At 45.1% G+C, this 15,310-nt stretch overlaps 4 protein-coding genes across 4 annotated transcripts; 2 read left to right on the forward strand and 2 right to left on the reverse strand.

Moving 5' to 3' along the window:
• Window positions 1–871: 871 nt before the first annotated feature.
• Window positions 872–1,870, forward strand: HOO65_080090 (1-phosphatidylinositol phosphodiesterase; the record flags this gene model as incomplete). The annotated part of the gene is made up of 1 exon (XM_071001432.1): window positions 872–1,870. The coding sequence occupies one exon, from the start codon at window positions 872–874 to the stop codon at window positions 1,868–1,870; it is 999 nt and encodes a 332-aa protein (XP_070856321.1).
• Window positions 1,871–5,292: 3,422 nt separating this feature from the next.
• HOO65_080091 (1-phosphatidylinositol phosphodiesterase) lies at window positions 5,293–6,253 on the forward strand (the record flags this gene model as incomplete). The annotated part of the gene is made up of 2 exons (XM_071004356.1): window positions 5,293–5,495; window positions 5,626–6,253. 2 exons carry the CDS (start codon window positions 5,293–5,295, stop codon window positions 6,251–6,253), a joined length of 831 nt encoding a protein of 276 aa, XP_070856322.1.
• A 1,483-nt stretch (window positions 6,254–7,736) lies between these two features.
• On the reverse strand, window positions 7,737–8,546 carry HOO65_080092 (uncharacterized protein; the record flags this gene model as incomplete). The annotated part of the gene is made up of 1 exon (XM_071001433.1): window positions 7,737–8,546. One exon carries the CDS (start codon window positions 8,544–8,546, stop codon window positions 7,737–7,739), a length of 810 nt encoding a protein of 269 aa, XP_070856323.1.
• Window positions 8,547–12,094: 3,548 nt separating this feature from the next.
• On the reverse strand, window positions 12,095–13,252 carry HOO65_080093 (1-phosphatidylinositol phosphodiesterase; the record flags this gene model as incomplete). Its single annotated transcript, XM_071001434.1, has 1 exon — window positions 12,095–13,252. The coding sequence occupies one exon, from the start codon at window positions 13,250–13,252 to the stop codon at window positions 12,095–12,097; it is 1,158 nt and encodes a 385-aa protein (XP_070856324.1).
• Window positions 13,253–15,310: the final 2,058 nt, after the last annotated feature.

A 15,310-nucleotide genomic window follows, 5' to 3' on the forward strand; every position in this document is an offset into this window, starting at 1 on the left:
TAATCCTGGTATTATGATTTGGCCAAGATCGCATGAGAAGGACAAGAGGGATCCGGGAAGTGGGGTGATAAAGACAATGGGAGAGATTACCAAACATACTAGCAGTAATCCAGAAGAAGGGGTGAATAGACACCATCTAAGCCTGGAATCACTTGCAGTGACATGCTCACATCCTGTGATTGTCTTTTGTGTAAGCTTTCCCTATCTGCAGCGCAGATTTGTGCTGTATGTTGGTAGATTCAAGTATTTCGAGGTCCTTCATATGCACAAAAGAGACCACGATAGTCTACCTACATAGACTAGATTGGCTGAGTAAAGTTGTGGAAATGACCTTATTCTTCCTAAAATATGTACGCTTAATATAGTAGACTCGGAGACAAGTTATCTTATGCAATGTCTAGAGCCAGCGTGAGTGATGCCAAAAATAATAGAGATCGTATGCAACTGACGTCCAGGAATCGGTATTCGACCAGCCAAACGGCTCAGAAATGTCTTGCCAAGCGCAAAAGTGATTAAACTCATGCTCTAAAACTGGCGCCTTAGGTCTTTGGGGCTCTCCAGCTAGGTATACTACCACTGGAGTATTTCCTATGCACGGCCCTTGCTCTAATTTTATGAGCACTCCCCGACCATAGCACCGGCCTATGATCATGGCCATCGCCAGATCTTGGGTCTCAATAAAGTGGGCATGCAAAAAGATTAGCCATCATCCAACTATTAATACAGCATCACGTCTACCTTTCATAGCTCTAAATGCTTTTTGCTACCCATCAACTCGCCACGACTGACAGTCTCCTCTCCTCCCCTGTCTCATCTCCTGCCGATCTTTGAACCTATTTGATACTCAAACCTGCTTGTTTTGTTTGGCAATATGCGTTTTAATCTCTTCACAACTCTGTCTTTCCTGGCTTTCAGCCACGCTGCTCAGTTCAAGGGCGTTAATGACCCTTGGTCTTTTGATGTCGGCGTTGATGAAAAAGCTGACTGGATGAGCGGCATTGACGATAGTATCCTTCTTTCTCAGCTGTCTATTCCCGGAACTCGCCATTCCATGGCAGACAATCTCGAACTTGAATCAATGCAGACTCAAAATGTACACCTGCAACAACAGCTTATTGGAGGCATCAGATACATTGACGTTACGTGCCTTATTATCAATGGTGATCTCATGGTCTACCATGGGCATCACAAAACTGGCCACTCTTTTTGGAATGTCTTGACCACTCTTTATAACTTCCTCGACGTACACTCGCGTGAGACCGTCATCCTGCGGGTCACGAAGGGTAGCTTGTCTGACAGCCTGGAGGACTTTACTAGACTGTTTCATGAATACTTGAGCCCTGACCACCGCCTTGGCGCTTATATTACTCCACATGTCTACTACAAGGGCCCTGCTGGTATTGACACTGTCCCTACTCTTGCTGATGTTCGCGGCAAGATTTTTATTTTGCAAGATTTTGCTAGTCAGGCTCCTAGCCTTTACGGCTTGCCCTGGAATTCCCATCTTGTTTCCAGCCGGCTTCTCGCATCTAACCGGCATCCTAAGAGTTATGTGGTAGAATCGCTAGCAGTCAAAACACATGTCATGTCTCTTTCTAACAGAAACATGAGAAAGCTCTATGTTACCGAAGCTTCTAATAGTGATGGTGCCGCGAAGCCTTCTGAGTTTTCTACTAGCACTGTCGATGTTAAGATGAACAATCAGCTTGGTACTTGCCTTTCAAAGGCTTCTATGAACGATCGTGGCGAATACCTGTTGAACGGCAAGATAGTTAATGTTGGCATTGTGGCTATGGAATACCCTGGCAAGAGCCTTGTCGAGCAGATTTTGAAACTCAACGATCTCTATCGAGCCTCTCAAGTTGCTTAGTCTCAATCCCCTGGTATTGCTACAATCGAGTTCAATACGGCTTTTCCTGAGCCGAAGTTGGCTATATGGTGAGGGGACTGTAAAAGACTGCTGCTATGATGGAGCCACAAGAAAATAGACAAAAATATCAATACTTTAAATTTTATACGAGGAGGTACCCTTACTCTTATTAAGGCAATGTGTTGAGACCTATGAGTACGGGTACATGACCACTGCTAAAAGACACCCAAGTGCATTGCTTCATCGCTAGTTAATTGCTAGAAAGGAAAGTAGAGTCAAATAACTTGATCGTTTACGTTCCATTTACCCGTCTTTAAGCTGCACCTAATCCTAAAAGGTTGCTAGTGAGCTGTCGACATGCCAAGAATGTGTGAGAACCAACTTAGCGAGTAGTCTGAGTCTTGAGTGAAGACTTAGGTGCGGGAGCGTGTGTAAAGTTGATCCTGTATTGTCTGTCTGTTCTATCTGCTAACGAGTGATGGTACGAGCTACTTAAGTATCTGGAAGTGAACCCCTTCTCCAAACCATACCTGTCCTTGTGACTGAATCTCCAACCATTAGTTCACGATTAGTAGTTGGAGTATACGATTGTGACGTATGAAGAGTAGTCACGAGGGAAAGATGTGACATGGGTGATTTGCGCTCAGACCCATCCTTGCGATCACATGTTTGCAGCAGAGCCGAGGAAATGCTGCCGACGGAAGCCGAATTTTCACAGAATGCTTGTCTTCATCCCTCGCATACAATCGCCATGTATGTGCCTATCTTTATTCCTATCCTTGGCTCATTCGTTCTACACACGGTAACACATATCTACCATGAGGGCCAAAGAACTACTAAAAGGGTAGGTAGATCACATGAATCATCCATGGATATTGTTTCTATGGCCAAAAAGTTGTCGATAATGCGTTCATCATGAAAACTCTACTCACGGCCATATCAAAGAGTATCAGCTTACATTACTTCTAGTAGGCTATCTGTTAGTTCATTCCCTTTCGACTGAGATAGTTGGCCGAGATATTCGGCTTTGAGAATCATGTAAAGAAAAACTTGTGAATAGAATAGCCATCACTTTGCCTCTAACTTAGCAATAAGTCTGTTGGATGAAATGTTAGATGAACTACATGGAGGATGGGTATTGTGGGGAATCTACCTTCAGTCGGATTAACCCTGGGTAAACCCAAGCCTGAATACTCCAGCTTAGTTGTGCATGACGGAAGAACACTTTAGAGAAAGAATAGACAGACAGACAAGCTTCACCATTACGATCAATCTGTATACCAACACGGTTCCACGTGCGGCTGTACAGGATCACGAGTGACTTCATAAGTGATTTTAACTGAATTCAGTAGATTGTTCCGACAAAGTCCAATATTCCCATGGCTTGAAATGTAATAGGAATGCTGCCACACATGCTGTTGCGTGGCGCGGTACATATGTTAAGTGGCGTCCCATACGTGCCCCACTTATCCGAACCGATTGTGGCTGATCACGTGACATGATTGACACCAATACAAAAGGAATAGTTCCAGGACGTAGCATAGACTTAAACCCCTTAATAAACCAACTGATTCAACATTTAAGATCTATTCTACACATGCTGAATCATGGCTTAACTTGTTTTGGATTGGTTTCCAGAATAAATCAAACAACTAGTTAGCCCATGTTCTATAAGAACTTGATTAAGCTTACATGTGTCGTAAAATTGCTTGTATTAATTCAAGTCTTTTCCTTCTTCTCCCCTTAGGATTTCGACTATGAGAGGTTTATACAGGGGACATTCTGCGCTGTGATCTCATGGGTGAGGGAGGTGTGACAGGCTGGTTAGCCTACAAACGTGACTTCAAGATGTTCAATCGTTGAGTAAAAATGCACACCAACAGACATGGCTCACGGGGGCTAAAGACTGGGCCGTTACTTGGTAATGGCAACAATCTAGCAAGCAATTAAAAGTTACTAGATCCTTGAAATGACTTCGCAGATGGTGTCCGTATTGGATTTCTCTTCGTGATCTAGCAGGCCTTCTACTCTTTTTAGATGAAGTGGCAGCAGATGCGCACAATATCTGACCACCATGAATGCGAGGCTTTAAGATGTACGTTTTAACGTGAAAAATTTAGAAAGTTAGCATAAGATTGCTTTTGAGCCCTCATAAACTAGAGTGAGCACGGGGCCGAAGGTGGTAAGGGGGTAATAAGTATGGGATGCGAATGGCCATAGAAGAATACAATTCTTAGCCTAGATACATGGCTTTTAGCCGCAGAAGGCCTTATTTCCGTCGTCGTTTAAGAGAGCCAAGGAAGCCACATTGATGCTATATGGGGACACCCAGGCTAGTAACAGGCCTGCCAGCTTAAGCATTATAATATACTCAAGATCATAAACAGAAGAAAGCAGGACAAATATTCCTCCGTAAATTCCGACAACGTCAATCCAGAGAAAAGGCACATATAATCATATAATACACCCCAACCTACTGTGCCCATCAGCGGCATTTTTTGCATTTCACCCGTTCTTGGCCTGTGTGTGTATCTTGGCCAGATTTAACAGGAAATATTAGGAGGACGTAATCCTGACTTAGGTTACTGACAAGATTGTGGATTATTTAACGTTATGGATAACTACAATCTAGACATGCAGTTTCAATTGGGCCTATGTTTACATGGTCGATATCTGAATAGCATGTGACTTTTAGTGGCACCAGATCTAGGCTTGGCAGACATTGTAGTGGTATGTCAGCGTACAGTTAATGGGGATATTTCCGACAGCGAAGCCACCCATGTCGTTCTACTAAAGTTTTAAGGATCAGGCCATGCATCAAGCAAGAGACTAGAAGATGCACTACACAAACGCTAGGCTTACTATTGCTCTTCGCTAAGAGAAGGCCTCGGTAGGGATGCTGTTCAAGAAACAACCTACGCCTGCGTGGGGCCTGTTTTAACCATGTAAATCAAACTCGCCTCGAACTAAACCTGAGTAGAGCTTTCTGCTAGAAAAGAGGCTCATGAATATTTTGCAAAGAATAAAACTAGCTAGAAGTTGTATATAATACGGCTGGGTCTATCTCCAGTCTAGCGCCCTTGTCATCTGGGCTTTCGAGGTTCGGGCTTTTATTTTGCAATTTTACTCACAGGCGTAGGAGCCAGACTCAGCAACATCTTGCATGCGTTGGTTGTAGCTCAGCCGGTCAAAGCTACCCGAACGGATGAATGGGCCATTCTCGCTGCTATCTCCGGTCTTGAAATGTTGGCGTGACAGATGCGTTAAGGCCGGGACAGATCTCGACTACTAATACAGTAGATTGGCCAATGTCCGGGCTATTTTGAATGCCTTTTGTTCCTCATTCATAGAATCACCTTGAATCCCCCCTCTTGTATGCCTTGCAGATCCTTGAGTGGTATTTCCTTGGGTCGGTTGTTGATATGCGTTTCTCTCTCTTTGCAACACTAGGCCTTCTGGCCTTCGCCCAGGCTGGTTTCTTCAAGGGCATCGATGACACGTGGTCCTTTGATCTCGATATCGTCGAGAACACCAAGTGGATGGGAAACTTGAGAGATGATGTTGCGTTTGTCGAGCCTATCAATTCCTGGAACTCGCAGTTCCATGACGCACAATATCAAACAAGGTTCCATGCAAACCCAAAACAAACCTCTATCAAAGCAGCTCATCAGCGGCATCCGGTATTTCGACATTAACTGTCGGAATATCGACCATGAGATGATTGTTTACAAAGGTCTTTTTGATACTGGTCACAGTCTCAAGGATGTCCTGACCACTTTGTTTGACTTCCTTGACGACTATCCTAGTGAAGCTGTCATTCTCCGCATCCAAAAAGGCGGTGTATTTGATGATTCTACAGCCTTTCTCTCCTCCCTGGAACAATACCTTGTCCCTGGCTCCGAATTAGGCAAACGTGCCGCTCAACATGTCTACTCTAGAAGCGCCGATGACACTACCATCCCTACTCTTGGCGAAGTTCGCGGCAAGGTTCTCATCCTCCAGGACTTCCAGGCCAGTCCCCCTAGCCTTTATGGTATTCCCTGGAGCTCACGTACTGTCTCCAGTTACACCCAAATATTTACTCCTAGTAGCCTTCTACTGCCCCTGAAGTGGGCTGGCATCAAATCCCACATCAGCAAAAGTCGATCTCAAGACAACGACAAGCTGCGCATCACACACACTACAGCTGGTGCTGGCGTTCAGCCCATCAACATCGCTGCTAGGGATGGTTATCGTTTTGGAATGAACAGACACCTGGGTCGATACCTCTTGTTTAAGCGGGGCAGCTGTTTTGGCATTATTGTCATGGACTTCCCCGGCTACGTTGTTGTTCAATACATCTTAAGGCTTAACAACCAGTATCAGAAGCCTGAACTCACTTAATCTTTCTTTTAATTGCAGTGCTATAACCGTGGCTGGGGGTTTTGCTTTTGCCAGTGTATGTTATTTCGCATGGCACTTAAGTGACACAGCATTAGACACAGGACTCCTGGCAGAATTAATTTGGCATAATGAATAGAAGATATTGTTAAGAGTCTATTGGCGGCTATGATGGGCTAGGTTTAGACAATTTACCCCTGGTTGATGAACATTAATTGCATGAGTTGCTGGTGCTTCTTGTGCTTGAGCTTCCAGATCCCGGGTGTGAGGAATATTTTTTCGGGCGAGCAGCACAATGGACCACTAAATCCGGCCCTATCTCTATGCGGTATATAGTCATGCTCAGATATTATGCGTTCCTTTCCGCACTCACTAATATAGCTTCATGGGATGTCAAATCTCTATGTTAGAGACCGTCTGCTGATGCTTGATATTGTCTTGTATCGGTACTTGCATTTCACGCTCGCCAGTATAGACTCGTTCATCCCTGCGGTGCTCGTCTTTCTGGCTACGAACTACACTGCTGCACGTGATAAGAGTACTAACCATTAATCTTTTGATTTAGATATGGCTCAAAAACCCTCAACGCATCTGCAGTATGGACACTATAATGCAAATGACTACTGTGCCTATTATAGAACTCACGTCACCTTGAATCTTGAAATTGAGACATAGCCCTTTAGACTCATTACTGGCGGCTAGTATTGTACACTTTGCCAGGATCAGAACGGTATGGAGCTGGTTCAACGAGGTGTCATGCTTAGAGTATCCTAGATACTTCTTTTAGATTTCATAATCGAAATCCAGAAACGCAACATAATGAGCAGTTCTAATAGCGTTGTTACACTATGAGCGCCAAGGGACTGGGGCCCTCCTAAGAGCTATCCTGTCTATCTTGCGCAAGGAAAGCTGTACCATCGCCAATGTGTCTTGACCACTCCTACTCTTAGCCAAGCACATACTACAGGCTTTCTACTATAGGCCTTCAAAACCGCCGAGTCAATTCATCGTTGCTCACAGATATGTCAGTTGCGGGTGGCATCTATGAATGAAGACCCATTAAACATGCAGTAAGAATGGTGACACCGGTCTCAGGCACAAAATAAAAGCGTTGTAAGGCCTCTAAAAAGACCAGTGGCGTTTCCGCAACATGTAAGCGGTGGCATCGTAGCTGGGCCTCCTTTTAATCATAATGATGGCAACGACGAATAGAGGAAAGCTTTATGAAAAAGATGAGTGAAATGCTACCAAATCCTTCTTAACTGGCTTCTTAAGCACTGTTTATCTTGTCTCCAAATGATGTAAGTGCCTAAATGCTGCAAAAGAGAGAAACAAGATTATGAAAAAGGCCAGGGAAGAACACGGCCCCTAGCCTGGGTAAGCACTGCTTTGCTAGGTCAAGGACTGTATGCCTGTTGCCCTTCGCTGGAGCTATTGTAGCTGCAGGTGATGTCCTTCGGCTTGAGTGTGATAATTTTGCGTAGGATCAAAAATAAGGTAGAAATGTCTCATGCCGTGAGAATGTAGCTCCAGTGTCTGCATAGGCTTTCTCTGCGGTTGGGGCAAACTTGCCTGGCTTCTTCACTCGGCAGTCCTCGGTTTTGTGGTTATTCCGGCGGCAAATTGCACAGCGGTCACCCTTCTTAGACTGGTTACTAGTTGCTGCCATTGCCTGGACTTTGTCAGCCTCAGCTGTCTCCACCCGCATGATTGCCCGTAGGGCATCTGAAGCCGTCAGGTTGTCGCTGTCGGCAAGGTTTCTAGCCACAGTGCACAAGGCTCGGGGCTGGTTTGGGTCTGCCGCGTACACCAGTAACAGCGATTTGAGGCGCATGATCTCATCAACCGCGGTCTGTGTTGGTTCCAGTTCGGTGTAAAGGTCATGGTCGGCTAGAAGTTTGTTCCATGAGGTCTGAAAGTTCTCAGCAATGGTGGGTGTGGCGAGGTTCCGTTTCACTCTGTTGAGCTCAAACTCTGCGTATACCGGACCAAAGGCATCTTTTATCCGTTTGTACGTAACCCCAGCCAGCTCTGTCGCATCTTTGGGTTTGTATCTGCCAACCAAGTGAATGTCTAAGCCACGCATCATGATGGCGATGGCTTCGCGATTCACCGATTTGCGTGCCGGAGAAGCGTTGTCTGTCTTGGGTGTTCCATAGACCGCATCGTAATGGTCATACGAGTTGTTTAGCAGATTTTGGGCTAGCCGCTCATTCCACTCGTAGTAGTTCCGCCCGTTTAGTTTGGTCGGCCAGTACACCGCGATCTTCCCTGTGTCAGCGTTGTCGTAGCTCATGCTTTTGAAGTTACTCGTTATATGGTGTCGGTTTCTTCTCTAGTCTTTCTGTGAAAGATGTGCTCATAACCTGTGAGAATATAGGTCCAGTAATTCCATTAAGTTTTCTTACAGGCCATCCCCAAGTTTCGTTACCCCTTTTCTTATATGGAGACCTCCCTGATAAGGAGCTTGCTCTTATCGGTTTATCCGGACTTCAGACGGAGTCTTCTGGGGGTCCACTTCCAACCAGCATAAGTGGCCAAATCTCTACACAGGCTGACCAGAGGAAAAGACTCACGAATTTTGTCAGTAACCCAAGTCAGGGTTACCAGGATTTCTATCCCTGATCTAGTTCGCCCTGGACTTAGGGTTAGCATGAGACATAAAGGGCCTTCTTCCAAGGCCCATGTGCTTGATCTAGACATGGTAGGGTAGTGTTAGATATATAAAACGGCTGAGATCCGCTCTTCAGGCAAGAAATGGATAGACATAGAACAACTTCAACAATCACTTATTCCTCCTTCTAGGACAGGACATTCAGTACGTCCTCCTAATACCTCCTGTTAATTTTTGCCTAAACGCCTAAGACAGCCAATCTGAAAGACGAACAACTACACTGGATCCATATCTGTAGCACATATAGCGGCATACGCACGCTGGCCTAGTCTGTGTCTATGCTTTTTTCAGGGCATGGATTGATACATACTATGGCGGCATGCAAGTCTGACTTGGCTCTTGAAATCAAGTGCACGTACGCAAGCACATGATATTCGATCAGCATGGACATTTTAAGAGTCCTTGGTTGAATATAAGCGCCAGCAACTGTGCTAGTACCAGGCAATTTAGTAGAATTGTTGGCTATATTTCGATTCAGTAATAAAGGAGCGCGTGCCATGTTATGGTGCAAATAATCTATCATTACGCTGTGGTAATTAATGCGAAGCAAATGCGTGATATGTGTCCTTGGCGCAAGGGAAGCAAATATTTGCAAGGCAGTAGCTTAAGTAGTGGGACGAGATTGTTGTGTCTACATATCCATATCCCAACTCACACTAGGTTGTACCTGCGCTAACATCGCGTGTATAGCTAGACAGGTAGTTGTAGATATCTACCTAACCAACAAGCGGCCGAGAAATATCTCGTTAGTAGCAAAAGTAGTGAGCATGGCAACGCAATATGGTTAGCTATAAATCAGCATCGTTCATTTGCTGGCTGTAGCTCAGGCGCTTAACTGTACGGAGGTGTTGCCACGGTTATCTCCGGTCTGCGTATCTTAGAATTACGGATGCACCAAAGCTAGGTAAATACCAAACTACTAATACTGCAGAATAACGATTGCCAAGACTTTCTCGATCAGATGCCTTGATATTACCTGCCAATGTAATGATGATGATGTGATGGTTTACAAAGGGCAAGTTTATACTGATTACATTCTGGAGAATGTCTTGAACACTTTGTTTGACTTCCTTAATGATCACCTGCAAGACTTCAAGACAAGTCCATCTGGCCGTTATGGTATCCCTTGGAATTCGGATGCCGCCCCTAGTTACAACCACAAGCTTGGCTCTAGAGGCCTTCTCCCGAGCATAAAATTGGCAATTATCAAAGCCCGTAACAGCCAAGGCCGCTCCGGAGAATATAACAAGCTGCGCATAACCCACGCTACCGGTGGTGCTGCCCAGAGAAATTATGACTGTGGAATAAACCGGCTTCTCGGCCGCTATACCTTGTTTGGGGAAGGCACCTGCTTTGCATTATTGCCATGGACTTCCCTGGCTGTGACCTCGTTCGGCAGATCCTAAGGCCCAATACCCAATATCAGGTGCCTAGGCTTCCTGATGTCCCCTCCGATCAAAGCGCTGTACACGACCGAGGACTTTCATACTGATGAATTTAGTAACTTTAGCCCTCCTCCTCCCACGACCAGTGGCAGTGAGGTTGCCCCTGCTATAGCAATTTAATAGACATTGCTCGTATGGATCTCGAATATACAATGTATCTCATGGCGTCAAATGGCATTGTACTCTGAACGAAAACGTCCACTGCAGAATAGATAGGCCCAATCTTAGTATAGCTGAGTCAGACGAAGCCGGCTGCACCAGGGAAAACTACCTCTAGGAAAGAGTCAACCTCCCCCTCTCAGAATACAGCATGGTATGTGATAGGCAGCACTGAACTCCACACTTCATCCAGTGACAACCAGAGCTCAAGACGCATTTTGATCATACGTATGACTCGCAGAGTCTCTTGTGTGAAGACCCAATCATCATTGATATATGGTTTCAGCTCGGTGTGGACAAGAAGGCCAAGTATAGTGTCTTCAATATTGATTTTTAAACTTCGATGGGACTAGGTTCATGTTAGGCATCACCTCATCTGCAATAGTGGTCACTAGAGATGAACCATGCGGAAAGACAAAAGGAGAACAATCTGCCAATCGAGAATAGGTTAGTTACAGTAATCCAGGGAGTCAATGCTGAAGATCAGGTGATGGTGATCACACTGCACTGTTGATTGTGGTCAAGGGGTCCTGCCACCTCAATAACTGGTACACAGAACGCTGGCTCATTGGCCATTCTGAGAATGGATGCACTGCACTGACAATCCAACTAGCATCGAATGGATAAGCTATTTCGTTAACCATATCCTTGACGTAATGCTGGTCCATGTTCCGTCTGAGGTTTTCAAATGACACATATGAATCAAGGCAATTTCGGAAGGAAGGTATTTAGTTGAAAGTAGAATGATGACCGTTGTCAATATGCACGATGTAGTTGTGCCTCCCGTGATAGACTCACACTTGGGGAATTCCCAGAATCAGTTTTGGATTTTAAGCTACTTGGGGAACATTTTATCCCCTCCTTTCACTCCATTTATCGCGCGATTTGGCCTAACATTCTAGCGTGTTGTAGATCTTGGGAGATTTTGTACCTTTGACGGATCATCTCCCAACACTTGACGATAATTGATGTGTACTGGATGTGTTCACGAGTCTCAACCCATTTGTATATCTATCACTGCAGCTTCTAGGCCAAATAAATGGCCTTGGAAATGGCCCTTTATATCTGATACTAACCCTAATATTTAGCTGAACTTGGACAGTGTCAGCAATCTTAGTAACCCTAACTCAGGCGGCTTAGATCTAAAAATGGCCTACTATAATCCACAACCGAGTACGACACGACCACTTCCAATACAAATAACTCTATAACTATGATTGAAGTCAATTAGCTTCTGCAACACTAGATTTTGCAGCCTTCTTTTTCGTCGTTTGTACAAGTCCACGTAGTATTCCCCAATGCGCCGCATGTGCAGTGCATTATAGGTTCCTTTTCTAACCACCCCTCTGACGCCTTTCTTCACATAGCCCTAGCTCAACGCGACGCCGTCCCGTTGAGTACTCTGCATCCTGTGTTGCAAACAGTCTTCTACTGTGGATGCGTTATCTTTTTTCCATCCTTGGACGGTTAGAAAGCGTAGAACTCGCCTCTTCAAGCTCCGAGGCCCTGGCCCTAGGGAAGGTCACCCCATGCATTAACCTTAGATGTCCCGGTATCTTTCTCCTTCTAGATCATTGGTTCTACTTTTCTCTCATCACCACCAACCTCATCAACATCATCACCACCAACCTCATCAACACCATCACCACCAACCTCATCAACATCATCACCACTAGCCTCGGCCGGGTGAGTCTCGCCACCATGAACTTCGTCAAAATCAAAATCCTCCACAGTGGTCGCATCACTGCTATGAGAAGAAGAATCATCTAGCTCAGAGTCCTGATAATCCTTGTTAAGCTTCAAGATCTCGTCGATAAGACTATAGCCAGGGAAGTCCATGACAACAACACCAAAAAAGCTGCCCTTTTTAAGTGAGAGGTAGTCACCAAGAAGTCCGTTCATCCCAACACGACCCTGATTTTCAACAGCAAAATCAATAGGCTTGACCTTGACGCCTACACTAGGAGTAGTGTAGGTAATACGCAGCTTGTTAAAGTCTTGGGAGCGACCTCGGCCAAGGTGGGATTTGATGGCGTTCCATTTCCGGTTCAGCAAAAGGGTACTAACAGTAAACCCAGGTTTGTAACTCGAGACAGTATCTGAGCTCCAGGGGATGCCATAACTGGCGGGTGAACTGCTTTTAAAATCCCTCAGAATAAGAACTTTACCGCGAACCTGGCCAAGTGTAGGGATACCATCTTCAACGGTGTACTCGGAGTAGATATACTCTTGGTGATGCTGACCAAATTCAGAATCAGAACTAAAGTAACCTTCCATAGACCTGAGAAATGCCCTGGAACTACCAAGTATGCCGCCGCCCTGATGAATGCGGAGAATAATGGCTTCACTAGGGTGATTATAGAGAAATTGATACAAAGTGATCAAGACGGATTTGAGATTGGAGCCAGTAGCAGTTCGCCCGTTATAAATCATAATATCATCGTGGGTGTACCAGCAGGTAATATCGATATATCTGATGCCAGCAATAAGTTGTTCGTCTAGGGGGATGTTTTGGGTCCGTGAGACACCGGACATGCCTGTCACGGAGTTGTGGGTTCCAGGAATGGACAGGGCCGTCAGAGCCACTTCGTCCCCGATGGTGTCCATCCATTCAGACTGATCGCCGTCGTCAAGATCAAAAGACCACTTGTCCTCGATATCTTTGAAGATGCCAGCATGACTGAAGGCCAGAGAGGCCAGTACTGTGAAGAGAGAGCAGCGCATGTAAACAGCAAACCCACCCAAATGTTAGGTGGTAGACAGACTAAAAGAATAATAGGAAATAAACGAGGAGGGGCATCTGTAGCAGTTAGACGGTGAGGACCAAAAGGCATGCAATAGTCTTGGGCAGTGGGCATGCTGTACTTATATGGTTTGGCCATGACCAAACCTTGATAAATCTAATGTGTCAACATTTGAACGCCAGCCATAATGTTCATAGTATCCCAATGACTTTGAAAAGCTTTGATCAGCCAAGGTACACCTGGCGCATGAAATTTGTCAAATGCTGTTCCTGAGCTTTCATGTAAAATCGTAGAAAGGTGACCAATACTGGATATCCAAAAGGCCCTAAGCCATGCCTGCGTCCTTCGCCAATTTAGCCCTGTACATAACACACAGAACTTGCTTGCTCATCAGCTCAAAAGACCTCTCTGACTGGGACCACGACGTATCCGAGTTTAAGTTGTAGGGTAATTATAAATAGAGTTGGGATCTAAATCCTTGAAATACTATCTTGCCAGGAGCACAGAAAGGCCCTGGCCCTAGCGTCGGCATAGGGCGGAGTTTTCTTTTTTTTTTTTTTTTTTTCTTTTTTATAAATCAGCCCCTAAGATTTTAGGTCGGCCTGATTGCTGAGTACCGTATTACACCAATCGCGTAGTACTATCTTCTTGGGGTGCTTTAAGTGGCTGATAATTTCACAACTTCAATCTTCTCTAAGAAGTTTGACTTGGGAAATTCCATACCTCTGCTCATGCGGCCCTATGGTAACTTGATCACAGGTCCGACGTCCACGTTGATATAATCATGTTCTAAGAAAACCGAGGCCAGGCCTGGTGACAATGGCGAGCGTTCAGAGAAGCCCCGTTGGGTTGGGAATTCTTTTCTAGCAAATACCCTTTCGTCAAGCAAAAGAAAGATTCCACCACCAAAACTCGGCTATTTATTTCACTTACACCGAGCTCAGTCAAAATAGAAGTTATTTGCAAACTTTTACCTCATTGAAGTATGCCAATGATTTGCCGATTAATTCTTGGTACTTTTGGCTAGTCTCACGGGCCTAGTGGTTCGCTAAGGTGGTGTGCTTTCCTATCTAACATCAAGAACCGAAGCAGACTCTGATTCTGACCCCGGCTCCTCTGAAGAGCTGTCATTTACCACAAAAAGCTTCTTTTCACTTTCTTTTTCGGAAATGTTTTCTCCAACTACTAGAGCTTTACTTGGAGTCATGAAACAATTGTTGGACTAAGGTATGACCTTCCGCTTCTTTCCTCTTTTCTGATGAGCCAGTTCCACCTCCAGGCCAACAATCCTCATGAACGTCTGTTGCGCCTCAACCCTTTTAGCTGTCACTCTATACTGTCTCTGCACCTTTGGTGTTTTGTTAAGCCTAGGATCGCAACTATGGAAGCTAGGTTTTGGTGTATCATCCGACGCGAAATATGCCGTCCACTCTGGAGTCCTTTTCAGACCGTCATTCGGCCTATCCTCTCGAATTTCTGGGTGCCATAAAGCTTTGGCTCGAGAAATTGGCCAATTCCCAGTAACTCTCCAGCCATAGAGTGCACTTCACCTAGTCGTTCCCACTTCACGGGCCTTAGCATAAACTGTAATGAAGTTGACCTTATCCATGGGAGCAGAATCAGTCAGGGAAGTGAACTTTTCCAGTTCTCAGCGGTATGCAGCTTTGGAGGCAATAAATACTCCAGTATCTAGTTGCTGAAGGCCGTGAGAGCAATGTTCTAGAAGGTGGCAACAGTAAATATTATTCAAGAAGCACATAGCCATCCATTCCTCCTTAGCTTAGTTAGCAGAAGCCTCTAGCCGGTAAACAAATATATGACCGCTGCATGACTTCCATCGCTGTACAGAATGATTAATCTGGCATTAGAGCTTAAAAAAACCAAAACCCTAGCCATAATAGTGTAAATTGGGAGGAGTATGTACCGATGTTCTTAGAATGAGAAGAGGACGAAGTCTATGATTCATAGTTGTTCATTCTTTTTCTAATTCCCACTCGATGTGTAGATCTCAACCCTCACTGCTGTGTCCGACCAAACA

Source organism: Ceratocystis lukuohia, assembly GCF_044167205.1.
Source record: "Ceratocystis lukuohia strain C4212 chromosome Unknown Supercontig8_pilon, whole genome shotgun sequence".
Taxonomy (NCBI): domain Eukaryota; kingdom Fungi; phylum Ascomycota; class Sordariomycetes; order Microascales; family Ceratocystidaceae; genus Ceratocystis; species Ceratocystis lukuohia.